The sequence below is a fragment of the Hylaeus volcanicus genome, unplaced genomic scaffold (genome assembly GCF_026283585.1).
Source record: "Hylaeus volcanicus isolate JK05 unplaced genomic scaffold, UHH_iyHylVolc1.0_haploid 12163, whole genome shotgun sequence".
Classification (NCBI taxonomy): Eukaryota; Metazoa; Arthropoda; class Insecta; order Hymenoptera; family Colletidae; genus Hylaeus; species Hylaeus volcanicus.
In genome coordinates, this window is record NW_026533121.1 from 172,657 (window position 1) to 185,729 (window position 13,073).

Here is a 13,073-nt window from a genome sequence, read left to right on the forward strand (position 1 = left end):
GGGGTGTGTGGGGAGGGGGCACGAGTGGTGGGGTGTCGGTAATTATTACCTACGGTCGTTAAGGTAGAGGGGGACACTACCGGACGGTAATTATCAGTGATTAGTAAAAAAGAAAAACCCAAATTTTACATGTAACGAAGTAAGGGCGTAAGCGTGGGGAAAACCGTCTTCGCGCGCAGGAGTGGGGATGTTTTTTCGGGCCCCGCGGGTTCCCTCTCTCTCTCGCGCCCAACCATTTTCTTCCTCGCACTCATGCCCTTTTACCCGTGCAACACGTAAGATTAGAAAACATGAGGTAATTATCATAGGTAATTATCAGAGATCGGTAAAAAAGAAGAAGAAGAACATCAATTGTTCGACGTTTGGTAAGTATTATTATCGTTATCATAGATCGGTAAGAAAGAAAAACGCAAATGTTACATGTAACGAAATAAGCGCGCACGCTGTAAGGGAGGGGAACCGTCCTCTTCGCGCGCATGAGGGGGGGGGGCGGCGTTGCGGCCTTGCGGTTTCCCTCTCTCTCGCGCTCGAGTATTTACTTCCTCACACTCATGTCCGTGTACACGCGCGACATATAATATTACATTACATTACAATCTCGGGTGAGAACATCTGCAACAATTTCTCAGATGTCGATGCATACTCATTCTGTTTAACGCTGGAAGATCTGTTTCAAAGCACGTTCTCGAATCTTCAGCGCATGATCCAATATTTTTTCCCATGCAGCATGTAAGATTAGATTGCAATCTTTGACACAGCCATCGGTAGGATGTCTCGCGGTGATGGCCTCGAGCAGAAGATCCGAAAACGCACGCTCGAAGACTAGGAGTAAATCAATACAAGGGCAGGTGCGAAAGAAATATTATACCAGTTGTGTGTGTGTGTAACAATGGTAGAATTCTGCGGAATCATCTCAGTTCTACTCACATCAGTGGGAGGTATGAACTGCCCAAATAGCCAGCTGCGAGTACCACTTCCATTCCTACTAAGACTGAATCTCCGCCCAACTAATTTACTATATAAACCATTGTACGACCAGCCCTTACCATTTATTGTAGAAAAACATTGAGATTCGCGAACCGAAAAGTTATAAAAAAAAAACATTAACGATGGTGGACCAGTGGAACCAAGGTATGTAAACAGTAATTCTTATTTTCATCAATAATACCTACCACCGCTTTTTAATAATCTCTACTACAAACATAAAAAACACTATTATAATATCATCATTCTCTTCCACTGCAGAATACCCAAAATTTAATGATGTTGACATAGTATACTTGAGTTCACCAGAGAGCATAACCGCCGGAGAACCTGTTTTCGTTCTTTCTGCGCATCCTTGCCCTGATTGGCTGTACTCTCCCTTTCGCGGCTCTCACGCACATGCGCGCTGCGTCTTGACGCGCAGTGACTCGGCGTCGGTGACGCCACGCTCCATCATTCGCGATACATAACGGGTGGCGTGAGCAACTGTATAAAAAGTGTAATATTTTTGGAGTGTGCGTCTAAAAAAATGGAGACCGTTCCTGGACCATCTGGGGTCAGCCCAATAAAAAAAAATCCATCAGGAAAGGTAGGTTTGTGTTATAAATATATACAATTTTCTGCATTTTTATACGATAACCGTGAAAAATTTCTTATTAACATGAAACATACAGAGCGCGGTCGAATAACACGCACTAGCGTGCACGAGGCTTCTCACGATAAAAGTTTTCTATGTATTTTTTCTTGAACTCGATAATTTTTAAATGCTGGATAGACATTGTTTATAAACACGATATGAAATTTTATTCCAAACTTTGTTCGTATCCCTTCACAAAAAACCACCTCGCGTCCGCCAGCATACGTTATTCGACCGCATCCTATATCCAAAAATGTTGAAACAGCTTGAAAGAGGTGGTTTGTGAGGTGATTTGAAACAACTTTTTCCTTAGCGAAAATGTTGTCCGAGGCTTCGTTATGGAGATATTAAGAGAAAACCCCGACCAATCAGAGCGCGAGTATGCCAATGGAGCGCCCGCTGATTGGTCGGGGTTTTCTGTTAATATCTCCTCAACGAAGCCTCGGACAACATTTTCGCTAAGGACAAAATTGTTTCAAATCACCTCCCGAACCACCTCTTTCAAGATGTTACAACATTTTTGGAACAGCCTGTATACATTTGAAATTGTATCTTGTGTAGTTTAATTAAGTATACAAAATTGTTCTTTTTGTAGTTCATTGGATCCTCCCAAAAGATAATGACTATCAATTTATATAAAAATCTAAAGCTGGAGCAGCCGGAATTGAAGTAAGTAAACATTGACATAAATACTCAATTTGGTATTGGTAAACATTAACATACATACCCAAAATCCAGGGTAATCATTTTTCCTGTTTGCTTTTGTTACAGATATAAACAGCTAATAGCGTTAATGAGCCAAAAACTTGGCATTGGACTATTGTCTATCACTAAAACAATATGGGAGTACAAAAAGACAGGCGAAGTAAGGTCGCCTTGCAAAAAACGACCCCGTCTAAATATTTTAGAAAAGACGGCGGAAAAAGATATTTTCACAATAAGAAGAACCGCTTATGGTTTTTTGGTTTCGAAAAGAAATACCGACGATCCAAAAAATATTGACTGCGGTTAATGACGATACGTCTCTCCCCAATTTTAGCCGAACTTCTCTGTACAGACTTTTAAAAAGGATGGAATTTAAATATGTTTCAAGGTCCAGAAACAGTGCCATGCTGGAGTACATTGTGGCTTGGCGCCAAAAATATATATTTCAGATAAAACAATTCAGATCTCAAAATAAACCGATATATTACTTGGATGAAACATGGGTGAATGCTGGGGATGTGAAGAGGAAACTCTAGAAAGACACCTCAGTTTCATTCAAGAGAAATGCGGAGGAAAGGGGTCTGTCGACGGGAATTTCGGACCCTGTCAAAAGGGGGAAACGCCTCATCGTTCTACACATCGTATGCGTCGGCAGATGGATTCGTTCCTGGAGGACTCTTCTGTTTCGAGTCGAAGAAAAATTCTCCCGATTATCATGACGAAATGAATAGAGATACATTCTTCGATTGGTTTCGTAATATTTTGCCCATGCTAAAAGATGGGGCTGTCATAGTGATGGACAATGCCTCGTATCATAGCATTAAAATGGAAAAATACCCAAATATGACGTGGAGAAAAAATGATATGATTACGTGGCTTGCCAGTAAGGGGGAAAAAGTGGAACCATATTTCGTGAAGGCGCAATTATTAGAGCTAGTTAAGAAGTATAAGAAAGAACAGAATTATGTCATTGATGAATACGCCAAGCAACATGGCCATGAAGTGTTGCGACTTCCCCCGTACCACTGTGAATTAAACCCCATCGAATTAGCATGGGGATATATTAAAGAATACGTCAGAGGACGTAACGTAACGTACAAGTTGCCAGACGTACGGCAACTGATATACGAAGCCATCGAGAATGTATCTCCAGTGATGTGGCAGAATTTTATTCGTCACGTAACAGGACAGGAAAATAGACTCCAGGAATTGGATAACATCACGGATTCGATGTTAGACGATGGGGCTGAACGGGTGGACTCACCGGCCTCGTCGTCACACTCCGAAACCGACTCAAAGTAGATTTCTCGGTGGCCTTGGGGTTTTAATGGGTATTCCTGAAGATTCAGGCGAGTCCCAGACTTCCTCGCGCATTGCACGCCAGCGCGAGGGGTGCGTAAATGCATTTCCCCAAGTAAAAAAGAAAAAAAAATGAGTATTGGTAAGGTTTAAGTAGATAATAAAATATTATGTAAATATCAAACATTGTGTATAATAAAAATTACGTAATAGTAATTAGTATTAGTAATAAGTAATATTAATTAGTAATAATTAAAATTAAATAATAAAATTGGTCCGTTAATTAAACAATAAAGTTGTACGTTCAAAAAATTACTTTTAAATTACATATCTTGTCCTACAGGCGCCTCTCAAGAGCAAAAGGTTAAACAAGAGTTCATTTATTTCACCCTGTATATTAGTCGCGCCTTTAATGAAGGGGATAGGTATCCGCGGAGTGGGAATATCGAGGTTCGAGAAGTTCCCCCAGTACCTTCCAACCTGCGCGAAGCATTTATGGACACTGGTGAATTCAAGTATAAATACGCTAGCGGAGGAGTTGCTGCCGACAAATTTGCTAAACGAATTGCGCAGGGGAGAGTGCGTCGGGGGACATTGCTTGAAGAATGGCGATGGAAGGCGCATATGTCAGATGTGCAGATGGAACCTTCCACGGGACGAGGCCACAACATTTATTGACGCCCCAGCACACATGCTGGTAGTGGAGGGGGCAAGGGCACATGCAACGGCCAAATGCCAAATATGGCAACCTATTAAGTCGCTGGAGTGCGCAGGAATGCTGGGGATGCATTAGAGCACTCCTAAGGACGCCAAGTATTAAACTTGCGGTGCGGCCAATAATTGAATGCCATGATAGACATTAATCTTATTTTATATACATTTATATTAATATTCTTCATTGTTTTTCTTTTTTGTTCATCATTTCTTATATATATTCATTATATTAATCATTATATTAATCACTTATATGTGTTAGCAAAAATAGATAATAAAGAAGTACTTATAAATATATGTCTATGATCAGTGTCTCCCTTCCCATTTTATTTTATTTTACGTTAACCTTATTTTATATATCTTTATAATCCAACGGAAAAGAAAAGGCCTGTGGATCATCGGACAGCGGGTCGTCAACGCCCCTAACTATGTAAGTACGCGAAAAAAAATGGTAATAAACTGATATATTTATTTTTGTTTTCAGGTGGGCTCAGTCTGCCGTTTAACGAAAAGAAGAAAAAGAAATGAACTTGTATTCTCGTCTGACAACGGGTCATCATCGCCCCTAAATATACAGAAATTAGTTATAAAATATTTAATATATATATATATATATATATATAAAAATATAAATAAATGAAAAAAAATATATAAAAATAAATATATATATATATATTTTTTTTCATTTATTTATATTTTTTTATTATTTTTTGTTTATTATTATTATTATTATATCGTAACATAGCGTTTATTAGAAAGTTTGGAACAAAAGAAAAAGGAACTGTTCAATATAAAAAAAAAATAAACAATATTTCAAGTAAAATAATAGAGGACGCAAAATAACAATATTTGGAATGAAATAAAAATAATTATAACTTAAATTCGGCATGTTGACTGCGGTGGTGGTGGTTGTTGGCTGGCTAGGGCTCCACCTCTTCGTCCCGCAGTGCCATCGCGACCAATTCGTCCAACCACTGGCAGGCCTGGTTCAGTGGTAATTCTGTAATTTCGGAGGATAAAAGTTCTCATCCTCTTTCTTCCTTGGCTTGTGGTATTCATGTATTCTTGACAGGGTAGCTGCGACGAAGGTTCCCGTGGCAGCTTTCTTCCGAGGTTTGTGGTATCCCAGTCCTTGGCGCTTTGGGTGGAAAATCGGCTGAATAGGGACGGTTCTTCCTTGCTCGATCCTTCCTAGTCCCTTTCTTTCGTTGTATCCCATCTTTTGCATCATGTTCTTAATTTTTACATTGTTACTAATGTTCTTTTTTGTTTCAGGTTCCACGCAAATGTTATCTGGTGAAGATGCGGCGTTGGCGGCTTCTGTTGGTATTTCCAAGGTTGATGATGTTTCGGAGCTTACTGCTTCTTTCTCCTCGGTAAGTATGTTGCTGTTTGCAAATGTAGTTGGCTCTAGGGTGGCTTCTGCTTCTCCCCATTCTTCTAGGACTGACAAATCCATTATATCCGATTCCTCAGTAGAGATGATGGCTTCGGAGGTGGATTCGACTAGGTTGATTGCTTTAATAGGCGAATCTTCTCCAAGGTGCTCAGGTACGTATTCTGTTTCATGTTTGATACTTATGTTTTGAGGTGCCTTTGACAACTTCATTACTTTTTGCAGGTTCTCGGAGGTGTTATCCGCAAATGGGATTCTTATTCCGTGGAATTCAATTTCTCTACTTGCGTAGTTGACACATGCGTTAATTTGCGAGAAGAATTCCGATGCTAAGATTCCTTGGTGTTTGATGGGAAAGTCGTTTGATAGTACGCAGAATTTCACCTCGTGGTCAAATAAATTGATTCTTACAGATCCTAGAGTGCGCGACAAAGTCTCTGGTGATGCCGGAGAGGTTGACGAGTTCCGTGTCGTCGATGTTGGTCCAGGTGTTCAGAGCTTGTTCCTTTATGATGTTTACATCGGATCCGGTGTCGATCATCAGCTGCGTAGAAGACTTTAGTTCGTAGGCTCGGATGATAGCTGATGGCACCTGTCACGTTCCAGCTGCACCTGGCAGTTGGACGGTGATATAATATTTTTAGATTGATATAAAGGAGAAAGGAGTATTCCAACGACAATGATTTACCACCGTTCACTCCGGACCGCCTAGGAGTCAGTGAGATGTCATGGGCAGATACCCCGACTCCGATGTTCCGCACACTCGGTTCTCGACCCGCAGGTATTCAGTCTATGCGTTCGTACGCACTGGGTCCTAGCAGCTCGTTTGCGTTCTCGTGACCGAATACCTAGAGCCCTTGAGACCCTGGGGCGCCCAGCGTCATAGACGCCGCAGCGCTCAGAGTTCTCCCGGGCCCATCACTAATCCTCGGATTAGTGAATAAGGCGAGAACCTATCGCGCAGTTCAAGGAGTCAGGGCACCCGACCCATGGTGCCCACCCGTCGGCTGCAAACAGTCCGAAGGAACGGCGGATTGTAGGAATCAATACATGTGAAAATGAATAAACGTAATACGGTGCAAATGAACTTTAGTTAACGTATTTCAAGATACAAGGTACTGTTTATAAAAGCTTTAGTTGCGACGTATGCGATACAATAATTGGATAACGAGATTAACAGAAAAAGTTCAACAGAATTCATGAACAATAATTAGATTGATTAGTTAATAGCGAACTGAAACGTTTGAATGATCAAAGAGAATGTCTCGCGTGTAGAAGTGGACTGTTCGAAGGATAGAAACGAACTGAAGTTAGTGTCTCGAAGTGAACTGTCTAAAATATCGACACCGATTACTCTTATGTCTTGAAGTGAACCGTCTGAAGGATCGGAACGAACTGCTATGCATGCCACGGTGGCGCGGCCGTATTTATACTCTTTCCCAAGGCCATTCGTTAAAGGTCGTTCGCTATTACTTTACAATAATTCCAAGGCCACTCGCTAGCCAAGGCCATCGCTGCATTTTAAGGCCGTTTGCCACAATTCCAAGACCATTCGCCATTTGGCCTTGAAATGCAAGCGGTGCTCAATCTGTTCTGGAAAATCGCTGCTATATTATTTATCATGTCGGTTTTCACTAAATATATTGTACATACAATTAATACTTTTAATATTCATCGCAGTAACTCTCCTCCGGCCACGCTGCCGTGTCCCTATGCTCCTTTATGGAGGAAGAGGTGCGAGATCAATTATCCCATTTACCTTAAACTACTGGTCGTGATCGGGGCCCCTCCCCTCGATCTACGTCATACACAATTCCTCGGCTAACGAGGTTGCATCTTTTGACTTCTGGCTAGGCATGCAATACAATTTTCCCTGTGTGGCGGGGAACAAGAATACGCCCACAGTAATCCCTGCTTGTCGTAAGAGGCGACTGAAAGGGACAGGTGTGACTGCGGGTAGTGGCGCTCGCAGCCAGGTGGGGAGGGATGTCGCTCCCCACTGGAGATGGAACTCCTCCATTGCAAGGGAGGAGGCGCGGGGGGCACCGGTAGCGTTCGAAAGAGATCCCGGTGCTCTACGTAAAAAAAAGCATGCAATACAATAAAAATATATGATCATCCCGCGACTTCGGCGAGGCTACAATACTATAAAAAAAATAAGTGGTCCTGGGGAGACCGGAGGACGTTACAATACTTTCTAGTAGCAATCTCGAGATATACACATTCCTCTAGAGAATACTACTGCTCCTCTTCCTTAAGGGATGATTCTCCCAGGAATGTATGTTCCTAGGAGTCATTTCTAAACTTAGCTTTTCCAACTAAGATACGATTCTTCGAAGGATACGTTACTTGAGACAAACCTTTTAATTTACTCTGTTTCTTTTCTTTATCCATACGAAATACATATACATTGTTAATACTAATAATATTTTATTTCTATTTATGTACATACATATATATTTAAATTGAATCTATCGCTATTACACCTTTTTACATCTTGCCTTATCTTGCTTGTATCTCCTCATGCTGAATCTGAAATTCATTAATAATACTCACCTTAAGTTGGCCTTCTCGCGTTCCTGTTGAAACACATAAATAATACTTACCTTTGAATCGACATTGTAACGACAATTTCAAACTTGTAAACATTCTTGCTCGTGACCTCTGAAACACGACAACCACATTACACGCGCGTAATTAAGTATAGAGAACTGTAATGTCGATAAAACCTACTTTCGTGCTGCGTGCTCTCATGGTAATACCTTTCTGACCTAAAAGTAAATGACCTTATTCTCTAACTATATATTTATTATAACTATTATATCTATCATTATTAATCATACTTACGCCACGCTAGGATCCAGGGTTTCCGCTCGGCCCAGATCCACCTAAAACAAACAATATTATTAATATCTGAATTAGCATTATATTAGAATACAATACATTATATTACTACTTAATTATTCATCTGCCACGCTCTGCAAACTGAAGATACTGGATTTCCGTTCGATCCAGAATCTCATCCTTTTCATAGCTAAAAGCTGAAACAGATAATAGATTAATTATTATTCATTTAAAATCAAACAAATATTCGTTCGAAACTTCTTTTCGAACGAATATAACGACAGTCGAAAAGCTGGACGTTACAATAGTTAAGGTAAATTGGCTCAGTTATTGCTGAGTGAATTTGCAAAGCAAATTCATCTATAGCGAATCATCACTGCCGTTGGATCAAGAAGGAGCGAAGTTAAGCAGGAAACACAAGTTCATCCAGCGTAACCAGCAGGACGACGGGTCTCGCGGCGTGGCAAGCCGTGTCGGCGACGCGTACAGCGTCTACCACGCGCGAGATTGCGTTCACGGTGGGCCTCCCTTTTCGGAAGCCGTACTGATAGTCCGAAAGACCTCCAGCGGCCAAGATCGCCTCGTGCAACCGGGGTTTTACCAGTCTCTCCATCAGCAGCCCGCTTGTGTTTAGCAAACACAGCGGACGATACGATGACGGAGATCCTGGTTCCCCTTTCCCCTTGCTGATCAACGCGAGCCGAGCGACCTTCCACTGCGCCGGGAAAATACCCGTGTACAAGCACGCGTTGTACATGCGCAGCAGAAGGTCGGGACATTTCTTCGCAACCACGCGTAGGGCCTCGGACGGTATGCCGTCCGGCCCGGGGGCCTTGCGGGGCTTCGTAGCCCTGGCCGCAACCGCGAGTTCCGCCGCCGTAAACATTGGGACGTCCGCCCCTGCCACCGGATCGAGATCGTGTCTCCTCACCGGATGTGCAGGGAACAGAGCGTCCACAATCCTCCGCATCGTGGTTGCGTCCAGTTCCGGGCTCGCGGACAACCCACCGAGTCCACGGGTGACGAGTTTGTACCCGTCGCCGAACGGATCTCGGTTAAGGTCGTCGCAGAGATCGCGCCAACACCGCGCTTTACTCTGCTTGATCGCACGAGTTAAGGCTTTCTTGGCCGCCTTGTAGTCCTCCGACAGCACGGCGGCCTCCGGTCGACTTCGAGCTCGTTGAGCTCGTCGCCGGAGCCTCAGGGCTTCTCTCCTGAGGGAGGCGATCTGGTCGGTCCACCAGTACGCCTGCCGCCGGCCGGAGAATAGCCTCCTCCTTGGCATTCACTCTGGTATCGAGACATCTGGTATCGAGTCTCCGAATCCAGGGCGTAGGTACGTCGGCGTTGACCTCACGTTTAACACGACGAGTCCCAGTCTGGAGGCCATCTCGACCACCAACCTCCCCTTCGTGTCGAGGCGAGGCATCCCCCACTCGCAGGCTCGGGAGTTGAAGTCACCAGCCACGACAAGTCCACCGGACTTGTCGCGTAGGGTGTCCTCCAGCACGTCGAGGTTTCCCCGAAATTCGGAGATGCTATCATTCGGGGATAGTAGCAGCTGACATACGTGAGGACACCGCGGGTGACCCAGACGTGTCCCGCGGCAGCCCCGGGAGAGTCTATACGGACTCTCCGTGGATCCGTGATCCACACTACCACGGTCCCGAGATCATCCCTGAACCAGGTGGAGCAGTCCCGATCGCGGTACTGCTCGCTTGCGATGACGACCGCAGCTTGCTTCTCCATAGCGAGCTGCGTTAGCAAGCCATCGGCAAGTCGACACCGTTTCAGGTTTCCCTGGAGGATCCTTACCGTGACCGCGAAGAGGGCTTAGCCTTCGTTGCGGCAAGGATCTCCCGGAAGTTCCGGCACTTCCCCGAGCCCGCGTAGTGGTCCGTTGCCGCGTCCTTTTTCCCCGCGCACAAATGGCAGTGGGGGATGGCGTCGCACGCCGCCGCCTTGTGGCCATCCTTGCCGCACTTCCGGCAAGCGTTGCTCCGGTCAGGGCCTTTACACTCTCTACGAGTGTGTCCGTAGCCCAGGCACCGGAAGCAACGCTGAACCTCCGTCCAGCGCCGGATGCGGCAATTCACCCAGCCGATCTTGAGTTTGGCGGCGGCCAGAACGGGTCGGCGCGAGAACGGAGACGCGGATTTCCTCCGGCGACTCCCCTGTCACCCGCGCGACCGCGTCCACGACCTTCCCTGAGGTCGTGACGCAATCAAGATCGAGGATTTCGACCGTCGCGCGGAGTTTCAGGCCCCGTACTGCCGCGGTGTCCCCCACCGCTGTCAGGAGCGCGGACTGGAACCTGGCGCTGTCCCCACAGCGCCCAAGCTCCAGAAGGACGGCCCCATCCCGCGTCCTCCTTATTTGGCGGACCTCCGTGTCCGCTTCTTTCCGCCGGACCTGGTGACGTATCGCGCCCACAATGGACGCGTATGTCGCGCCCTCGGCCGGCTTTAGGAGGACAGCCGTCCACCTAGTTTTAGGGCGTAGGCGCCTTCTCCTCCTCTTCCTCTTTCGCCTTGCGTCGACGGCACGCTGCTCCTTTGGAGGAACAGAGTTCTTCGGTGCCGTCGACGTTGACGGAGGTTTGGCAGATATCTGCCCCTTCTCGTCTCTCCGCGGCGTTGGACGCGAGAGTGGAGGATCAGACGGTTTGGCCGCCCTCTTCGTTCTCCCCACCACCGTGGACCATTTTTCTTGGTCCACGGTCGGCTTTTTCTTCGCCTTACTACCTGCCTCTTCCTCTGGGCTGGAAACCACGGCCCGGTCTGGTTTTCGATCAGGCCATGACCAAGTGGCGGGTGTGATTCCAGATGGCGTTGCAGTGGGCGTGCCGAGGGCCTGCAGCATGTGGGGGACACGCTGTCTCTCCACCTGCCCATGGCCCAGGGCGTCCACCGCTTCTGCCAGCTTCTGCATTCCGTCCTTGATGTCCATGCTGACATTCCTCTGTTTGAGGGATGCCTGTCGCATGTCATCAAAGACGGTTTTCATCGCCGCTATTTGCGTGCTCTCCGCTCGCTCGAGGGTCGCCAAAGTTCTGAACGCCCGGTCCCCGACACCGTGGTCGTTGGCATCGGCGCATTCAGAACCAGCCACATTTCCTGGCCCACAAAAGCCAGGATTCCGCAGCAGAGGTACTTGGCCCGAAACACTCTGTGTCACGGCATCTCCCCCGCTGAGTTGGGGAGATACCGCGGCCACTTCCTGACGGACAGGGCTCCGGACCAGGCTCCGAGGCGGCACGAATGGATTGTCATCCGTGCCGCGTCGCCTCTGGCGGCCCCCGTCCGACAATGTGAACGTCTGTCTCGTCCTCTGGACACAACCCAACAAGACGGAAAGGAAAAACCAGTAGCCTATTTCTCATCAAAATTAAATGAAACGCAAAAAAGGAAAAAGCTATATATTTGGAATGCTTAGCAATAAAAGAAGCGATAAAATATTGAGAACACTGGCTGATTGGAAGAAAATTTGAAGTGTATTCAGACCATAAACCTTTGGAAAACTTTAATATAAAAGCGAAGACAGACGAAGAACTGGGTGATTTGACATATTATCTGTCTCACTTTGACTTCAAAGCCACATATATACCAGGGAAATCAAATGTTGAAGCGGACTCTCTTAGTAGAAACCCGCTATTAGAGTCAAAAGATAGCACTCAAGAAATGCTAAAAATAGTAAACATGATCCAACTACAAGAAATAAAAAAAGATCAGAATGAAAATATTGCATTAAAAAGGAGTAAAAAATAGATGAACATGATATAATTTATAAACAAAGTAAAAATAAAAATAAAATAATATTATTCGAGAAATTGAGCATTAAATTAATAAAAAATACACATGGAGACTGGTGTCATATTGGCATAAACAAAATGATTAACAAAATATGCCCACATTATACTTAAAAAGATTAATAGAAAACATAAAAAAAAATGTGCAAGAGATGTGATATTTGTAAAAGAAATAAATCTAGAGGTCAAGCAAAATATGGATTAATGTCTCAATTAGGACCAGCAACAAAGCCATTCGAGATATTGTCGATTGATACGATTGGTGGATTTGGTGGTCAAAGATCAACGAAGAGATACCTTCATCTTTTAGTTGATCATTACACAAGATACGCATATATATTAACGTGAAAAACTCAAGCAGCAAGTGATTTTATAATAATAGTCCAAAATACACTAGAAGTAAGCAAGATAGATATAATATTAACAGACCAATATCCAGGACTCAACTCCAAAGGGGTCCGGAGGATCTGGGGCGTCCACAGTGGTGGCTCTGACCCACTGTAGATCCGTTCTCTCTATTTAAGGGATGTCCCAGGTCTAAAATCCTCCCTCCCCACCTTCTCGTGGTGGACCCTGAGGGCGCACATAGTTGTGCGTCGCTAACGGGGAGAGGGGTACGAGGCGGGAAGTAGCACCTGTGATGTGTGAGGCGATGTCGGCGGGATCTCCGGATCCTGGCAGGGCCT

At 45.1% G+C, this 13,073-nt stretch overlaps 1 protein-coding gene and 1 long non-coding RNA gene across 2 annotated transcripts; one reads left to right on the plus strand and one right to left on the minus strand.

Moving 5' to 3' along the window:
* Positions 1-3,049: 3,049 nt before the first annotated feature.
* LOC128882722 (uncharacterized) lies at positions 3,050-3,628 on the plus strand. The gene has a single exon (XM_054134450.1). It carries the CDS (start codon positions 3,050-3,052, stop codon positions 3,626-3,628), a length of 579 nt encoding a protein of 192 aa, XP_053990425.1.
* Positions 3,629-8,084: 4,456 nt separating this feature from the next.
* LOC128882723 (uncharacterized) lies at positions 8,085-8,596 on the minus strand. Its single transcript, XR_008458514.1, has 3 exons — positions 8,583-8,596; positions 8,469-8,506; positions 8,085-8,399 (listed from the first exon to the last, which is right to left on the minus strand). It is a non-coding gene; the product is annotated as an uncharacterized LOC128882723 (long non-coding RNA).
* Between the last annotated feature and the right edge of the window lie 4,477 nt (positions 8,597-13,073).

Excerpts from the sequence above, each read along its gene's own strand:
- LOC128882722 (XM_054134450.1), top strand. The coding sequence starts at position 3,050 with ATGAATAGAGATACATTCTTCGATTGGTTTCGTAATATTTTGCCCATG.